Here is an 18,931-nt window from a genome sequence, read left to right as displayed (position 1 = left end):
TAACATTATGGCTGGTTCGGAGAACCTCCAAATCCCACCCCGCCCTGCCCCTCCCATCTTGCCCCTCCCAGGAGTCTCCACGTGGCCCATTTTGAATGCGAGATAAGTGCAGGGGCCGCATGGAGACTCAGGCAGGGGGAAAAATGGGCCTCCCAGAAGTTCCGGGAAGCTGGAAACTGGCCAGTTTCTGGCTTCCGGAAGGCCTACAGAGAGGCAGTTTTTACCCTCTGTTGTGGCCCAGCAGGAGCCGTTGGAGCTGCCATCAGACTCCGATAGCGAGGAGCCCTATGAGTCAGCTCTGGAAGATGTGGAGGACCCTAGGTAAGGTTCCGACTCCGAGCAGGGCGCAGAGAGGCTGGTTGGCCACCAGGAGGCACCTGAGGCCTGCAGCAGTGGTGAGAGCCAAAGGGAGTGTGCTCCCGAAGTCAAGCCTTGGAGCAGTGGGGAGGAGACAAGGGAGTGTGATCCTGACGTCATGCATTGGAGCAGTGGGGAGGAGACAAGGGAGTTGGTCCTGGATGCCTGGCAACGGAGGGCTAATAGGCGTAAAGAACAGTTACACAGTTACAGGAGATAATGGAACTCAGCTGGTGGTAATTAGGCTCCTCTCAAGACTATAAAAGGAATGGCTTTCCACAAGCTTGTCACAGGAATCAACGTATTTACTAGAGCTGGAGAAGCTATCATGGCTATCTTGGCAGGATTGTTGCCACGGTCAGTCTGTGCTGGATTGCTGCCAAGGTCTGGTCTGTGCTGGATTGCTGCCAAGGTCTAGTCTGTGTGTTAATAAATCCTTGAAGTATCTTTGTCTCAGCGTGCTTTGTTGTATGAAGAGGGGGGGTCAGAATACCCTCCCAGAGGCTTGAGGAAAGCCTCCGGAGCCTGGGGAAGGCGAAAACGCATCCCCTGCCATGGTGCAGGAGGCCAACTAGACAATGCCCACCATGGCCACCCACCCAGCAACCAGGCAGAGAATCCGTTGCTGAAATTTTTGAAGCCCACCCCTGTATGTGTCTATGATATATACTATGTATACATGTTCATCTAAAATATGTTTATGCCAGGGGTGGGTTGCTAATCCCGTTCCAACCGGTTCGGTTGGAACAGGGCCGGCGGCGTCCTCATGCACGTGCGCAGTTCACGCATGCGTCTTAGCCCCTGCGCGATGCTCCAGCTGCTCACAGAGACTCGCGCAGGCGCTGTATGTGCCATCCAGCTGCTCGCGGAGAATCGCGCAGGCGCTGTATGTGCCATGCGCCTGCGTGGAAGCACAAAAGCCTTCAAAGACCAGTAAGGAGCACGGGCGGGTGGGTGGGCCCTTCGCCGTTCCCAGAAGTTACTTACTTCTGGGTTCGCCGACCAACCGATTCGTGGGGACCGCCACGAACCAGTTGAAACCCACCCCTGGTTTATGCTCTAGAACTGCAGTACAGCATTTAGAAAAGTTTTGAAAACCAAATGATAATTGTGGGTTGTTGTTTTTTTGCTAAGTTTCTATTTTCTGTTCTATTTTCTCAAGTTTATATAGGCTCTCCATTTTTGCAATATCTTTTGCCCCATTGCTAAGTCTCACCCCTTTCACTCCAGAAAATAATTATAATTAATTGAAGCATGGTGATTTAATCTGCAATTATCTCCTTTGAAAAGGAAAGAGACAGCCTACCTTCCTTAAAATCTCATCAATATAATTAAAGAAATTGATTTCTTTTACCTTTTAAGGGTGAAAGAGGCCTCCCAGGCCCTGTTGGATTGACTGGAGAAACAGGAGTCGGATTACCTGGCCCAAAGGTAAAAAAAATGCCAGTCAATCATAGATTCCTCTTGTACAAAGAAACAAAAGAGGAGATGCAGTTGAAATAGTAGAGATTAATAATAAATGTCGATAAATAAATAAAAAATCAACTAATACAAATGCCTTTGTATTACTTTTAGAAAATTTAAATACTTTTGGATATACAGTATGCTATGTGTTGAATATATATAGTTGTCTTAAGCCCTACTAAGTGAAGCTAACCTTTAGATCAGTGTTTTTCAACCTTTTTTGTTCAAAGGCACATTTTTTTCATGAAAAAAATCACGAGGCACACCACCATTAGAAAATGTTTAAAAAATTAACTCTGTGCCTATATTGACTATATATAAAGTAATTTTCCCACGGCACACCTTACACTATGTCACGGCACACTAGTGTGCCACGGCACAGTGGTTGAAAAACACTGCTTTAGATTACCCTAACTGTTAACTCCAACTGTTTTTGGAGGGAAATATAGAACATTCATATTTGGGCAGGCTTTTTCAAGGATTATGATTGGTTGAGGCCTTGTGGGCTGAGGGGAATAAATTACAGGGATTTGTCTGCAGTTCCTCAGTGCCAGTTTTGAGTCAATAAATGCTTTTGTATCTATGCTGGTCTGCTTCTTGCCTACTAAAGCTCACTACACAATACAGTATATATCAAGGGTGAAATCAACTTACCTTCGCAAATGTGAGCGCATGTGCCACCTCCGTACATACGCAGAACTTTCTACGCATGCACAGAGTGTCACAAATGGGACATGATGACATCTGGGTGGGTGGGCGGAGCCTCCCACCGCTACCGCTACCAGTTAGCCCGGATGGAACCAGCTGAATTGCACCACTGATATATATCCAAAAGTATCTAAAGTTTCTAAAAGTTTTTTCAGGTAGTACAAATGTAAATGATTATGAATTGTTTTATTAGCCGTATCATTTGATTGCCATGCATGAAGTCCTGACATAATATTTGTTTCAATTCCTTCTCACACTCCCAAGGAGATTACAACAAAAATAAGAATACTATATATGTCTAATGAACTGTATTTTCTTCGATTCAAATATAACATTTCTGTTTTTGAAGGGAGACATTGGCTTGACAGGCAGACCAGGCCCACCTGGCCCACCTGGTATCGGGGAACCAGGTTTACCGGTATGTATTAAACCTCAGGAAATTTTAGGAAGGGAAGAGTTGAAAACAATATGAAAATAAGATTTTCTGAAAATAACATGCAACACTCAAATCTGGTGTAAAATGAAGAGCATAGTTGAATGTCTTCCATTTATATAGTAATGTAAATGGAAGAATTATAATGTCTTCCATTTATATTTAGTTCTTGACTCATGACCTTTCATGTACTGACCATTCAAACTTATGATGATGCTTATAAATGTGTTAGAACTCTTCAATAAATACTGAGGTGGAAATCTTTTCTAAGAATGTTACAAATTACGAGCGTTGGAAACTTCAAGCACACCTTGGTGTGATCTAATAAGACTCCATTACTGAAGCCGAGCTCAGCTTTCATTGTATTGAAGGATTATTGCTGGTGGGTCCTCACGTTGTTAAGATGCTTATTGGGTGCTGTCATGGAAAACATGGAATTACCGTAGTTTGATATATTTTGTTGCTGCAGTTCATAGTTCAAGTTTGTGAATTCACAGTTTGTGAATTCATTTTGTGTGTGTGTGTGTGTGAATTCATCTTGATGCTTGTAATCTGTGGCGGGTTGAAACTAGACTCCAACCACAGAGATAAATAAAATCCACATTTTGGCTGATCTGCGGTTGATTTTCATAGTTTTCTGAATTGCTTTTAAAACATATTTTACAGGGCACTCAAGGACCCCAAGGTATTCAGGGAGAGCGAGGATCAGAAGGAGAAGGGCTTCCAGGACCAAAGGTGCAATTGTTTTTTTTCCTTAATCTTGTGGCATTTAAATAAATATCGTTGTGTTTTTTTTTACAATTTGGCATTTCTACATTTGAATGTATATGAAGAATTAGGTTTTAATTTTGTCCCACAATTCATAAATGGTACAGAGATTTTTCTCAATGGTACTGGGGACAAGGGAGGAATTTGCTTTTCACAAAGTCATTTTTTACAAGCCCTATTCACCCCCATAATCTGGGGTTGATTTAGGGAATGGGACCAGGCTGCAGAAGAAGCCAAAAGGAAGCAATCTCTCTCTCTCCCTCTCCCTCTCCCTCTCCCTCTCCCTCTCTCTCTCTCTCTCTCCCTCCCTCCCTCCCTCCCTCCCTCTCTCTCTCTCTCTCTTACTGCAAATTTGGGACATACCAGGTACCTTGACAAAACGTTTAATCATTCCCCTGGCTCAGCTGATAAGGGAGGAGAGCTTGTGGCTCAGAGGTTATTATAATTGCCTAACATGTGAAATAGCAAAAGTCAAATCCCAGTAAGGGTATGGTTAGCTGATGAGACCTAAATAGCTTGAAATAGATCTATATAATCTCCCTTCATTTATTTATCAGCAAAAAATTCTATCTATCTATCTATCTATCTATCTATCTATCATCTATCTATCATCTATCTAAATGGCGCTGTGTGTGTGTGTGTGTGTGTGTGTGTGTGTGTGTGTGTGTGTGTGTGTGTTGTGTTGTGTGTTCCAGCATAACTCTGGAACGCCTTGAACAATTTCAATCAAACTTGGTACACAGATGACTCTGGAAAAAAAATACTGTGGGGGGTAAGACATCCTTAACACTCTCGGTTGGAGAGTGTGGAATGTCTGGGCCACTAAAATGAAAAGGACTGAATTATATCTATAGTATAAAGTCACAGTGCTTTTGAGAGTGATAGTGTGCATTTTGGATTCAAATTAAGTAACAACCTGCTGTGCCTTACAATGGCTTCTACTGTACAGCACAGTGGAGTTGCCATGGTAATGGCTTTACAATAATCAACAAGGGGGCTCCCTCTAATATAGGATCGAAATAAATACATACCCAGGCTATGCTGGGTTGTCAGCTAGTTTAGCATAAAAAGCAATATCAATAATGTAATTATGAACACTTTTGGATTGCCACTATTTTTATACTCACTTCAGTGGTGAGTTGCAGGCGGTACGCTCCAGTACGGGCATACCGGAGACAGCCCAGAGCACCGGATACCGTTCCGGTACGGTGCTCCAGAGGATCCATCCACCCGCCCTCGCTCCTTACCTGTGCTTTAAGCTTTTGGTGCTTCCGCCCACAGAGCGTACGGCATCTGCGCAATGCTCCGCCGAGCAGCTGGAGCATTGTGGAGACATGCAGAAGCGTCACAGGCAAGCATAAGACATATAAAAAGTCTGTATATCTTTAATATCAAATGCTTCAAGTTACTTCTATGCTCCATTTGGAAATTGCGCAGTGTAATACAGCCAGATATCTACCCTACAGACGCAACATCCAAGTTGCCATTGGGAAAAACAATGGGTTTTATTGGAATGAAAGGCATTCTACAAGTAGTAAAGGCATAGTATTTATGGGGAGGAAAAGTACCAATACTGATGAAACTGAAGTCTGGACATGATGGATGCCAGAAAGAGATAAGAGGGTAGTGGATTTTGGATCCTATATACACTTCCCAGCAAGAATAATAGGAGTTACTTGCTCCTGTTTCCTGTTGGAATGATTAAACCCAGCAGTGTTCACAGTGTTGGCATCTGAGGAATCTGGGGTTCCAAGCTGGGATTCCAGCATGGCAGCAACCAAAGAAGGAAAAGATCACTGAGACTTGGGGAACAGACAGGCTTCTTTTCATGTTCTCAATTGCCTAGAAATTAGTTACCGGTGCCTCATTCAGCTCCAAGGAAATCTAGCTTGTCTTTATCCATCCTATGTCTCGTTCCACTCTACTGTCTTAGCTGCTTCATCTAAGTGGTTTCCCATTCTTTCCAAGGGATGATAAACCCACATTTTAAAATAGCTGTAAAAACAGCAATGCTGGAAAGAGGGTAGCGGTTGGAAGATTAAATGACTTTCTAACTACCATCAAGTGGCTCAGTGGCTAAGAGGCTGAGCTTGTCGATCAGAAAGGTCAGCAGTTCAGCAGTTCGAATCCCTAGTGCCGTGTAATGGAGTGAGCTCCCATTACTTGTCCCAGCTTCTGCCAACCCAGCAGTTCGAAAGCACGTAAACATGCAAGTAGAAAAATAGGAACCCCTTTGGTGGGAAGGTAAGAGTGTTCTGTGCACCTTCAGCATTTAGTCATGCCGGACACATGACCACAGAGACATCTTCAGACAGTGCTGGCTCTTTGGCTTTGAAACGGAGATGAGCACTGCCTCCTAGAGTCAGAAAGGACTAGTACATATGTGCGAGGGAAACCTTTACCTTTAACTACCATCACTCCAAAGGCCAGCTTCTTATTCATTTAAATATTGATGTAGACTTCTAAATTTAAAAGAACTCCTTTAATGCTCTATGGGTATATTCTGAATCAACTCTATTCTGAATCAACTCCTAACTGGGCTTCCTCTAAATGCATCTAAGAAAACATTTTTTTTTTTTTGAAAAACCAGGGCAAGTTTTGACAGATGGCTAAACTCTCTGAATTAGCTGTCTGTTAATACTTGTTCCTCCCACACCCTTACATGTGTAACAAGCCTAACTCTTGTTTAGTAAGAGAGATTAGGGATGCATTTTTGCCAACTATGATGTTTGGTAGAAAGGAAACAAAGTGAGGAGTGTTTGACAGGAAATTTGTAAGAACAGCATCACTCACCATCCTTGTTACTCAGGCAGATTAGAACTTGGCCTTCAGAGGGGCACAATTTATGGCCACCTATGTTTTTGCTGACTCGGGGAGAAGGCTTTGGGGTTTGTCCATTTGGACAAAGTAAAATCCTGCCCATGTAGCCATCTGTTTATCCAACATCTCACTTTTAATGGATAATTACCACATAATTTTGTTTTCCCCATTCAGGGAGACCGTGGTTTTGAAGGTCCAAAAGGACCCCGCGGCCAACCAGGCATTGGCATAAAGGGTGAAAAGGTAAGTACTAAAAGTGCCAAGGGATTCACTGCATCCAAATAAACTTGAATGCCCTGACTGATAGGCTCAAAAGGTACAATGAAGCAAAACAAAGAGATTGGTTTTATTTTTCTGGGTACCTGAGAGACCGCCTCCTGCCAATCACCTCCCATAGACTGATTCGATCACACAGGTTAGGTCTCCTCCGGATTCCATCGGCCAGCCAATATCGGCTGGCGACTCCCCGGGGGAGAGCCTTCTCCGTTGCAGCGCCAGCCCTCTAGAACGATCTTCCCGTGGAGATCCGGACCCTTACTACCCTCCCGGCCTTCCACAAAGCTGTTAAGTCCTGGCTGCTCCAGCAGGCCGGGGGGCTCTCGAAATATCCAGCCCCCCGGAGATTGTGACTGTTTTATATTTTAATGTTGTTTGTGTATTATTCCCCCTCCCTTGTTTTATTGTAAGCCGCCCGGAGTCCTTCGGGAGTGGGCGGCATACAAATCAATAAAACTATAACTATAACTATAACTTTTCAGTGAATGTTGGACAGTGCTATAGTGAGCTGGTAGATTTATATCCAATCCATCTATTTTAGCATTTTCTTCTAGTAAATGGTAAATCGAAATGAAGCAGCTGTTATTCTGTGGGAAAGTTAAGTTTTAGAAGAAAAAGAAAGAACAATTGCACATGCCTTTCAACTCCCGAGAAACATACCTATTAACTTTGGGTTAATTGTGGTTTTTAAAAAATAGAGTGCCTGCCACTCACCTCTATTTGGATCATAATAAATTATAGTACAGCTTATCTGTACTGATACTATGCAAATTGCTTGCAGTGAAGATTTCAGTTACTTCTAGGATAGCTCAAGGGTCTGCCTGTCTTACCGTGTTTCCCCGAAAATAAGACAGGGTCTTATTTTCTTTTGACCCCCGAAATAAACACTTGGCCTTATTTTCGGGGAAGCCTTATTATTTTTGAGGTGCAGGAGGTGGCGAGCGTGGTCACCTCATGGCTGCTGTTGTGTTGCAATATTTTCAGGGAGGGCTTATTATCAGGGGTGGGCTTAGTTCAGAGCATGCACTCAATAGCTCAATTGGGCTTATTATCCGGGGAGGTCTTGTTTTCAGGGTAGTAACTAACCCATCTCTATTTATCAGGGTGAAATAGGTCCCCCTGGTCTGCCTGGACCTATTGGATTACCTGGAATTGGGATTCAAGGCGAGAAAGTAAGTTGGGTACAAGCCCAAGGTTTTAAAACTGTTCTTATGGTCATCGTAATGGCTCCTATGCATTAATATAATTTATTTCCTAGGGAGTAGAAGGCCCCAAAGGACCTCTAGGACCAAGAGGGCCACCTGGACAGGGATTACCTGGGCCCAAGGTGTGTACGTTCGACCCTAACAGAAATGTCTTGGCTAGATATTTTTAGATCAAATAATTTTAAATAGACCAATCTTCCTCTTCATGTTCTGAAAGAGCCCATCCATTTCCAGCTTTAAGCTAATTTATGATATATATATATATATATATATATATATATATATATATATATATATATATATATATATATATATATATATATATATATATATATATATATATATATATATATATACACACATACACATACATACATACATACATACATACATACATACATACATACATATATATATATATATATATATATATATATATATATATGGGGGGGATACATTATTTATCTAATGGACACTATCCCAGCTTTCCAGACCAAAAGAGTGCTCAAAGGAGTCAACAGGAAAAGAAATGAAATATAAAAGTAAACTGTGATGCCTTTACTAAAGTCAGAAAGAACAGGAACCTATTTGGATTTCACTAGGAACAAGTTGGCTAGAGGAAGTGGGGGGAGCAGGAAAGCAAAAAAGAAAGGAAGAAAGATCAACAACTTAATAAGCAACTACACACCCGGAAAATTATTAAAAGATAGAAATACGAGATAGACTGTAGCAAATAAATATTATACAAAATGACTCAAATGTAGTAAAGTCTGTTATACATAGAATATATAGAATATTATATATAGAATGAAAAAAAAATGTATGAAATAATATAAATGCACATATACATAAACTTGTAGTTATAAAAGATTTATTTGTATAGATAAAAGAATCACAACAAATATGTTTTAAAAAATGTAGTGTGTTGCAAAGATGTGAAGTTTGTACAAACAAAATAAAAAGTTTTAAAAAAGGAAAAGAAATGAAATTTGATGCCTTTACTAAAGTCAGAAAGAATAGGAACCCATTTGGATTTCACAGGGAACAAGTTGTGTAGTGTGGGAAGGAAATGGGATGGGGAGCTCTATAATCTGATAACTTGGGCCATGGAGTTGAATAGTGGCAGCGTCCCTTTTTCCTTGTGTTGAGGGAATTAGCATCTGGCCTGGCTAACATCAAGGTTTCTAACTCTATTGCAAAACAATTGTTGTTTAAGGGTGATCAGGGTTTACCAGGAGAAACTGGAGCTCCAGGGGAAAGAGGCCTTGGAGAACCCGGTGCAAAGGTATAGTAGTCCTTAAAATATTGAGCATTTAAAATAGCAATAGCAATAGCAGTTAGACTTATATACCTCTTCATAGGGCTTTCAGCCCTCTCTAAGCGGTTTTACAGAGTCAGCATATTGCCCCCAACAATCCGGGTCCTCATTTTACCCACCTCGGAAGGATGGAAGGCTGAGTCAACCTTGAGCCGGTGAGATTTGAACAGCCGAACTGCAGAACTGCAGTCAGCTGAAGTAGCCTGCAGTGCTGCATTGAACCACTGTGCCACCTTGGCTCTTAATGTGGACAATGATCTCTCTCAGGGATAAATATCACCAATATGCTGATGATAGTGAATTATACATGTCTACCTCTATTCCCATGATGGCTTACCTATGGCATGCGTGCCACAGGTGGCACGTGGAGCCATATTTGCCGGCACGCCAGTTGTCAGCTCCGGTGCGCATGCAGGTGCTGGCCATCTGATTTTCAGCCTTCCGGAGGGCCGGGGGTGGCCGTTTTCACCCTCCCTAGGCTTCAGGAAAGCCTCCGGATCTCCAAAGGTAATCACATCATCAGAGGGCCCTGCAACTGGTCATAAGGGCAAGCTGATTGTCAAGCACCTAGATCATGATCATATGACCACAGGGGTGCTGGGATGGCCACTGTGGCCTGGTCATAACTAGTGTTCAGTACTTTCCAGGGGTGGGTTGCTAATCCCGTTCCAACTGGTTCGGTTGGAACGGGGGCGGCGGCGTCCTCATGTACATGCGCAGTTTACGCATGCGTCTTAGCACCTGCGCGATGCTCCAGCTGCTCGCGGAGACTCACGCAGGCGCTGTATGTGCCATCCAGCTGCTCACTGAGAATTGCGCAGGTGCTGTATGTGCCATGTGCCTGCATGGAAGCGCAGAAGCCTTCAAAGACCGGTAAGGAGCACGGGCGGGCAGGTGGGACCTTCGCCATTCCTGGAAGTTACTTACTTCCGGGTTCGCCGACCAACCGGTTCGTGGGGACCGCCGCGAATCAGTTGAAATCCACCCCTGGTACTGTCATAATTTTGAATCATCACTAAATGAGTGTTCCTAAGCCTGTCATCTTTTGCATGCATTTCCCAGCCTGTCCGCGTTTCAGTTCTGCATTAAATAAAATCTAGGCTGTCCTGTTTCTTTTAACAACTTTTCCCTTTCTCCTTTATAAAAGGGGGAGCCAGGTACTTCAGGTTTGGCAGGATTACCTGGGCTTCCAGGAGAAGATGGTGCACCAGGACAAAAGGTTTGCTTGCTATTTTTAAAACAGGCAAAAAGTGCCCTTCCATAAGAAATAAAACAAAAAAGTATAATATATAAAATAATGCATGCATGATTGTCTTGAGACAAGTACCACTGCAACATATTTGTTTTGTTGAAGCTGACTTTTGTGGCATTATACATAGTATAGCCTTTATTGTCTTGTATATCATGTATACAATGAAATTGGTTTTAGCCTCACTGGTGAAATCCATGACAACAAATACAAACAACATAAATAGTATAAAGAATAATCCCTATGCAAGTAATTGGGGGTGGGAGAGAGAGAAAAAGAAAGAAAAATTAGTCATGCATTTCCGTGTGTGCGTAGAGTGATTGTGGTTGTGTTTAAGAGTCTGACAGCCCAGACATAACTATGAGCTACATAACTATCTGACGCATCCCTCTGGATTTGAGGACAAATAGGTGTTTGAGTGTATGCAGGCATTTAAGGAATTACTGGTATTTGTCTACAACTCTTTAAAACTCTTGCAACTTTTTCTCAGTCCTTTGAAGTGGACTGAATCAGGGCATGGATTCCAGAAGAATGTGGAAAGCTACTGATGCAAACTACCATCACAGAATCTTGAAAGTGTTATTGTTTCCCTTCCGTCCCTCTTATATCCCTGGGAGATAACGTCTGAATCAATGGGAGTTTCTTTCTAGTGTTTTCTTCATTCCTTGGACTTAAAACAAAATTTTGTAACTGTCATTGCATAGTTTCTGCAGGATTTATCTCTGGTTCACCACATTTTCCTGGAATTAGACAGCTGTTCTCTCCAACTGCAAAGGAGAAGCACATTTAGTTTAAGGAATTGCAAATAGGTGCTTGGGTGTGCCTACATACATTCATCTTCCTGATGAAAATGGGCTCCAATAAATAGATAATACAATTGTCCATTCTAACCACCAATTCACAGAAATTACTATAGTAAATGTCTGTTGCAACATCATAGCAATAGCAATAGCAGTTAGACTTATATACCGCTTCATAGGGCTTTCAGCCCTCTCTAAGCGGTTGACAGAGTCAGCATATCGCCCCCACAGTCTGGGTCCTCATTTCACCCACCTCGGAAGGATGGAAGGCTGAGTCAACCTTGAGCCGGTGAGATTAGAACCGCTGAACTGCAGATAACAGTCAGCTGAAGTGGCCTGCAGTACTGCACCCTAACCACTGCGCCACCTCGGCTCATCATGACAGTAGCTCCTCCCCTTTATACTAGCATTGTTGTCTTGCACACAATAAGTAACATGTATGTTTTGCATTAAAGTTTGTGTTTCCTCGTTTGTCTTTTCCATGCTTCCCCAGTGCGAAGTAAATATATAGTAAAAAAATAATATAGATCTCTATGTCATATTGCTCAGTGTATTACATATAAGATTTACTGCTTGCACAACCCTCCAATGCATCATCTTGTCATAATTCTTGCACTTGCTTTATACGGAAGATTAAGCAATGACACTCAGAGATTACAGAAGTGGGCTGAGACTGGTGGTATTTATTCCTTCTTAGAGAACTTTTAGCCATGCAGTCAGTCAAAAGACACGATTAGCTAATCCATCTTTCTTTCATATGTTAAAAAAATGGAATAAATGGTGGGGAAACACAGGAAGGTTGCAAGTAGAAGATGATATATGGGATCCACCAAATCTTTAAAGAATACACGGTGATGGCAAATAAAAAGTGCTTGATTAAAAGCATTGTGAGATTGCACATATGTGCCTTTTCTCGAAGATATACTGTATTATAGGATGCCATCCAGGGACTTCCTTATTCACAGAGACATCATCTCTTCATATCTATGCCATACCAAAATATTTAATGCTCCTATACTATGCTGTCTTACAGGGAGAACCAGGTTTGCCTGGCCCACGTGGTCCAGAAGGTGCTCCTGGAATTGGAATTCAGGGCGAAAAGGCAAGGAATTATATGTTCATTGTTTCTGGAATGATCACGCCAAAATAAATAAAATATGTTTCCATCATTAGAAGTACGAAATGCTTTTTGGAAAGTGTATTTTATCAAGCATTTTTTTTTGTTCAGAAATTCAGTGCCAGATGTTGAGAATGTCCCTTCTTCTTCTTTTCATTTCCTTCCTTAGCCCAAATTTGCTGTGGAAATTCTCCCAGTCCTTTAGAGCTAAAGTTAAAGATGTATTTATTTACTTATTTTATTTTAGTTAGTTAGTTTGTCAAACGTGTACAAGATAACAGGTATAAGTATAAACCTGAACAAAGGAAATGAGTACAAATAAATGGGGACAGTAGGACAGGGATGGTAGGCACGCTGGTGCGCTTATGCACGCCCCTTTTACAGACATCTTAGGAATGGGGTAAGGTCCACGATAGACAGTTTAAGATTGAAACTGTGAGGGTTTGAGGTAACAACAAAGTCCAGGCATCCCAGGCATTGACCACTCTGTTGCTGAAGTCGTATTTTCCGCAATCAAATTTGGAGCGGTTTACCCTGAGTTTGTATCTATTGTTTGCCCGTGTATTATTGAGGTTGAAGCTAAAGAAGTCATTGACAGGTGATACAAGAAGAAATAAAGATGCATTGATACAAGAAGGAATTGTCTATGTCTAGTTGAACTGACCAATGCAAGATGTTTGACTTTTTGTACAGATAGATACTGAATTTTCCAACATCCTTTGCATTTGCAATATTTTTTTTTGCTTTCATCAAGAAACTTAAAGCATGTGTTGTCTGAATGCCTTCTAAAACTTTTCCTAGGGTGATCAAGGTCAAAGAGGAATACGTGGTTTATCTGGACCAACCGGAGTTCCTGGACCTGCCGGGGCTAAAGTATCACTTTATTTTTGTTCTTATTATCATATCTGATCTCTCAACAAACTTTGTGACCAAGACTTCACTGGATATGGTCAATGTATGGTCAATGTAGCCGTGATATATGCCATATCCTGTAGCTTGCCATCACATTGCTTGTTTATTTATTTAATTGATTTGTAGAGCTGCCTGTCTTAAGCGATTTATAATAAAAATAATCTGCATCGAAAGAAACTCCACCTACATTGGTAGTCTCTTCCTCCATGTTCATCCTGATCCTGATTTGCTAAATGAATAACCTACTTCTGAGCAGCTTTGTTAAATTTGGTACATCAGCTTAGGATAATCAAAATTTTAATATTAACTCATTTGGAGGAAGGTGGGTTTAGGAAGCCTTTGTTAAAGATTTAGGCAAAAAGACAAAGAAACTAATCTGCAATTAGAATTAGAAACTCCTTTTTAAAAAGTGTCCATAAAGTATTAGTAACATAGGGAATACATCTGATTTTTTTTCCAGATATAAAATGGGAGGTTGCTTTTAAAACATTTAAAAATTGCAATAATCTATATACAGCCACATAATTCAATTTTTTAACATAGGGGAAAGGTTTACCCCCGAAATCAAGCCATTTGTTTATAGCTGGAAATTTAAGTTTACTGAATTCACTATGTGAGTGTTTTTCAACCTCAAGAACTTTATGGCGTGTAGACTTCAGCAACCCCCAAAATTCTTCAACCAGAATTTCTGGAGAATTCCTGGAGTTGAAAATCACACTTGGTAAAGTTCCCTGAGGTTGAGAAATACTGCACTAAGTAATACTCCTTTGAAATTTTTCTTTTTTTTTTTTTCTTATGGCAGGGTGAACCTGGTTCCCCAGGACGTCTGGGAATACCAGGCCTTCCAGGACGTGCCATTACAGGACCCAAGGTAACAAATGTATTTTTTCTCTTTTAAAAAAACTTCCAGTTTTGGAGCATTCACAACTTCTTGAGGCAAGCTGTTCCACTGATTAATTGTTCTAACTGTCAGGAAATTTCTCCTCAGTTTTAAGTTACTTCTCTCCTTGATTAGCTTCCACCCATTGCTTCTCGTCCTACCCTCAGGTGCTTTGGAGAATAGCTTGACTCCCTCTTCTTTGTGGCAACTCCTGAGATATTGGATATTCATTAATTTTACAATATCTGGACATTTTGTGTGAAGTCCAGCTCCTTTTACATTGTGTGTGAGTCAGTTGTGCAGCCATGCCCACCTGGTCACATGACCACCAAACCACACCCATCTAGCCATATGACCACCAAGCCACACCTTCCCAGTCACATGGTCACGCCCACCAAGCCACGCCCACAGAACCGGTAGGAAAAAAATTTAAATTTCACCACTGCTTTGAATCTACATCATAAGTCCCCTTTTTCAGGTAGATCATAAATTTAAACGCTCACTAAGCAACCAGTTGTAAATTGAGGACTACCTGTATTAGGGCAGAGATTCCTTCGGGTTCTAAGAACTTTCTTATGAATTAGCAAGGAGGTAGTTCTTTTACAAAAGCATCCCCTGTGTCCTTATCAATCTATTAAGTGCCCACCTCAGCATAAGCATGTCCAGCGCATCCTACAGGAAGAATTCCCTCCTATACTGAGAAAAGCACTCAGTGTAGGACAAAGCAGAAAAATGTGGAGCAGTTTTATCTACTACTCGTTTTGCTCAAAGGAGAAAAGAATGGTCTCCCTTGAGGTCCTGTTGTCAGATGAGGCAGCCTGTGAGCCAGATTAGGACTATAAATTTGAGGTCCTAATAGTGTCTTTTCCTGTTTTTCCTCATGAGGCTGGAAAAAGACGGTGTAATGTAATAGTTGAATAGTAGTCCAAGATTGGGGGAACCAAGTGACTTTGAACCAATCATTTTCTCTCAATCTAACCGAATCTCGGGGTTATAATTGTGAGGAGAATAGAAGGAAGTAATACTAGGTATACGATGTCTTGAATGCTTGTCACAAAAGGTTTGTGTTGCGGCCCACCAGCAGAGCTGGCAGCAGAGTCGGACAGTGAGAAGGTTGGGGAGGAGCATGGGCCAGTCCTGGAGGCTGGGGAAGGCTCGGACGAGGGCTCTGCATCTGCTGCAGAGACGGGGCCAAGGCTGCCTGGCAGTCATCAGGTGCCTATGGAGCTAGACAGCAGTGAAGCAGAGGAACTGCTGGAGCCTGTTCCCAGTGTGCGCATGCACAGAGCTGCCAGAAGAAAAGAACAACTCAGAAATCAGGGTAGACTTGGAAGTAAAGTCACAGGTGGAAGGTGATTGGCTCCTCCTATAGGAAATAAAAGAGGAGCGAAAGGGGAGTGGGCTTTTGCAGGAAACAATTCGTTAGATTCGTTTCAGGAGTGTGAAGATCTGTCCGTGAATCTCAGAGACTCTGTGCCCAGTCTTTCCTTGCACAGCACCTCATTTGGAAAATATTTACAAGGCAGCTTTCCAAGATAGATAAGGTCTGTAGTCATAAATATTCCTTCGAAAGACTGTTGGCCAGGCCTTGCTGAATGTGAATGAGAGGAATTCCCATTCGTTTAATAAAAGGGGTTTTGTCGGGACCAGGACTCTGCCTCGTGCTTTTTGGGGAACCCTAGGTCAGAACAGTTTGCCATAAATCCAATAGATCAATGGAACAACAACAACAATCATTGTTTGTCTTATAATTGAAGGGTGACATTGGATTACCTGGGCCACCGGGGCCAATTGGAGAGCAAGGGATAGGAATTCCTGGGGCTAAGGTAACAACCATATTGGTTCCATACCAGTTCCTTTAAAGGAAAAGTATTCTACGGAGTGTAACTGCAGCTATAACAACATGTAACTATATCTTTCTTTGTAAAAAGGGTGACCGTGGACAGCCAGGACTTCCTGGTCCATTTGGCCCCAAGGGAGATGGCTATCCAGGCCTACCTGTAAGTAGTCAACATTTGCTGTTACTTAAAAAGAGAATGTTGAACAGTGAATCACAGTAAGAAAGAGTAGGAACTGCGAGCAGTTCAGAACCATTAACAGTTAAATCTATTTACTTCCTTACACCAGGGTCCTCCTGGTCTTCCTGGAGTTCCTGGAGAGGCAGGCCCAGATGGGATTGGATTACCTGGACCAAAGGTGCACTTTAAATAGTGTGATTATATGTATAAATTAGATAAATAGTAGTACATAAGAAAAAAAAGTGTATGTATAAAGTGTATATAAGATAAAAAGAGAGGAGGGGGAGAGGGAAAAGGAGAGGGAGAAAGAGAGAGAGAGAATGTGATAGGTTTGTTGTTATACAAAGTAAATAGCTGAGGATGTATCCTATTACCTTATTTTACTGTGCTAAAACAAGTTGGAAGTCAATGCTTCTTTTTTCTTTTTTCTGTTACTGTTTACCCTAATGTCAGCGTTCCTGAAGTCCCCAACTCTGATACAGGCATTTTCTCAAAGCTCCCATTTATTAGAATAGGTATACAGCCTCCATACAAAATTATGACAGAAGCCTACATATGACCCCATTTCAAAGTTACGATGGTTGAAGAGGTTTTGTGCCCATATGACGCACCACAGAGTCACTGCATCTCTCTCTCTCTCTCTCTCTCTCTCTCTCTCTCTCTCTCTCTCTCTCTCTCTCACACACACACACACACACACACACACACACACACACACACACACACACACACTTCTCTTCTCCCATCCTACCCAGAGGTGGTATTCAGCAAGTTCTGACCAGTTCTGGAGAACCAGTAGCGAACATTTTGAGTAGTTTGGAGAACCAGTAAATACCACCTCTGATTGGCCCCACCCCCATCTATTCTCTGCCTCCTGAGTGCCAGATGATCAGGAGGGAATGGGGATTTTGCATTACCCACAGAACCGGTAGTAAAAAAAATTGAATCCCACTACTGAGGCATATGTGTGTGTGAGACTGCGTGCACATATTAACCAAAATGTTTAAGCACAGGTGATTGAAAATGCTACAATGACCTAGTTCACTCTGTATCAGTAAACCATAAAAACATAAATAATAATTTATAAATTACACCTGCATACTAGCTAGGTTCGCATATCACACTAAGTCAAAAATGAAACAAATTGTGCTATAGTTTAGCACAGGGGTCAGCAACCTGCGGCTCTGGAGCCGCATATGGCTCTTCCATCCCTCTGCTGTGGCTCCCTGTTGCCGGTCGGCTCCACAATTGATAGGGCTTTCAGTTAGGACAAGTAGAGGAAAAAGGACGCCATGCTAGGAGGTGACTCTGTGGTGGGGCAAGCAGACCTCCGGTCAGCTCCAGAATTGAACAGGGGGCTTCCGGTTAGGACTTTTGTGGCTCTTTGAGTGTTTAAGGTTGCTGACCCCTGGTTTAGCATAATACACAAACTGAACCATAGATTTGAAACACATATCTACTTTGTCTTGCAACATCCTTTCACTCTTTTGAGAAAATGTCTATGAATTGTACCTTACAAGTAAATTTGTATAATTAATACATTGCATCGGCATCTGTTAACACCATCAAACAATATCTGCCTATCCCTCATCCTTTGGAAGGACTTGATAGAAGGACAAAATGCCAAACCTAGTCTAAACATTTGGCAAAATGGGCAGCCAACTATAATAATAATTATATTATAAGAGTCATTGTCACACAGTGGTTCGAGTGCAGTACTGCAGGCTACTTCTGCTGACTGCTGACTGCCTGTAATTTGACAGGTTGAATCTCACCAGGCTCAAGGTTGACTCAGCCTTCCATCCTTCCGAGGTGGGTAAAATGAGAACCTGGATTGTTGGGGGCAATAGGCTGACTCTATAAGCTGCTTAGAGAGGGCTGCAAAGCGGGATATAAGTCTAAGTGCTATTGCTATATCTTGTGACAATATCTTTTCTGCCTGTTCCAGGTCCTTGGAAAGGACTTGATGGATAGATAAAAATGCCAAATCCAGTCTAAAATCTGACTAACTCTGCAACCAACAATAATAATTTGAAATGTTTACAAATATACATTTTAGGGTGATCCAGGTACAAGAGGACCATCTGGTCTCCCAGGTGCAACAGGAGAAGGCCTTCCAGGACCAAAAGTAAGTCACACATCAAAAATAATTATATATGTAGTCAGTTTACTATTCATATTAATTTAAGAGAAACTAATGTCATAACTAATATTTTGTGAATGAAAGGACCAAAAAATTGAAAACTTAGCAAAATGCAATTCAAATAATAATAAAGATATATTGAAGCAAATATAAAAGTTTACCATTCTTGTTGCAGGACTCGTTGAAATGTTACTTTTAGATTTATTTATTTTTTATTTATTTAGCAAATTTATATAGCTCTCAACTCAAGCATGGGTGAATCCAGGTATCTTCCAAAATTTAAAAAATCATAGATCATTTCAGAAGTCATAGTTTGCTCTTGGGAAGTATTTTGAGGTAAAATATAAAGAATATAAAGAATAAGGTAGAATATAGAGAATAAGGTAAAGAATTACTAAGGTAAAAGTCGTTCAACTTAGTTGCTTTAATGAAGCCACCAGTTGTTGGAGCAGACTGGTCATTT

The 18,931-nt window shown here is 41.6% G+C and overlaps 1 protein-coding gene across 1 annotated transcript in view; it reads left to right on the top strand.

Moving 5' to 3' along the window:
* Positions 1-18,931, top strand: part of LOC106548553 (uncharacterized) — a 49,954-nt gene that overhangs the window by 17,055 nt on the left and 13,968 nt on the right. The window contains exons 11-25 of the mRNA XM_087709391.1: positions 1,720-1,788; positions 2,879-2,947; positions 3,629-3,697; positions 6,725-6,793; positions 7,930-7,998; positions 8,085-8,153; positions 9,248-9,316; positions 10,497-10,568; positions 12,432-12,500; positions 13,317-13,388; positions 14,230-14,298; positions 16,065-16,133; positions 16,239-16,307; positions 16,435-16,503; positions 18,385-18,453. Of these exons, the coding sequence (XP_087565517.1) occupies positions 1,720-1,788; positions 2,879-2,947; positions 3,629-3,697; positions 6,725-6,793; positions 7,930-7,998; positions 8,085-8,153; positions 9,248-9,316; positions 10,497-10,568; positions 12,432-12,500; positions 13,317-13,388; positions 14,230-14,298; positions 16,065-16,133; positions 16,239-16,307; positions 16,435-16,503; positions 18,385-18,453 (1,041 nt within the window). The remainder of the gene's footprint in view (positions 1-1,719; positions 1,789-2,878; positions 2,948-3,628; positions 3,698-6,724; positions 6,794-7,929; positions 7,999-8,084; positions 8,154-9,247; positions 9,317-10,496; positions 10,569-12,431; positions 12,501-13,316; positions 13,389-14,229; positions 14,299-16,064; positions 16,134-16,238; positions 16,308-16,434; positions 16,504-18,384; positions 18,454-18,931) is intronic.

This window comes from Thamnophis sirtalis, unplaced genomic scaffold, assembly GCF_051295495.1.
Source record: "Thamnophis sirtalis isolate CommonGarterSnake01/CBP01778 unplaced genomic scaffold, rThaSir2_p1.2 scaffold_1, whole genome shotgun sequence".
Lineage (NCBI taxonomy): Eukaryota > Metazoa > Chordata > Lepidosauria > Squamata > Natricidae > Thamnophis > Thamnophis sirtalis.
This window is presented reverse-complemented; position numbering and strand designations above follow the sequence as displayed.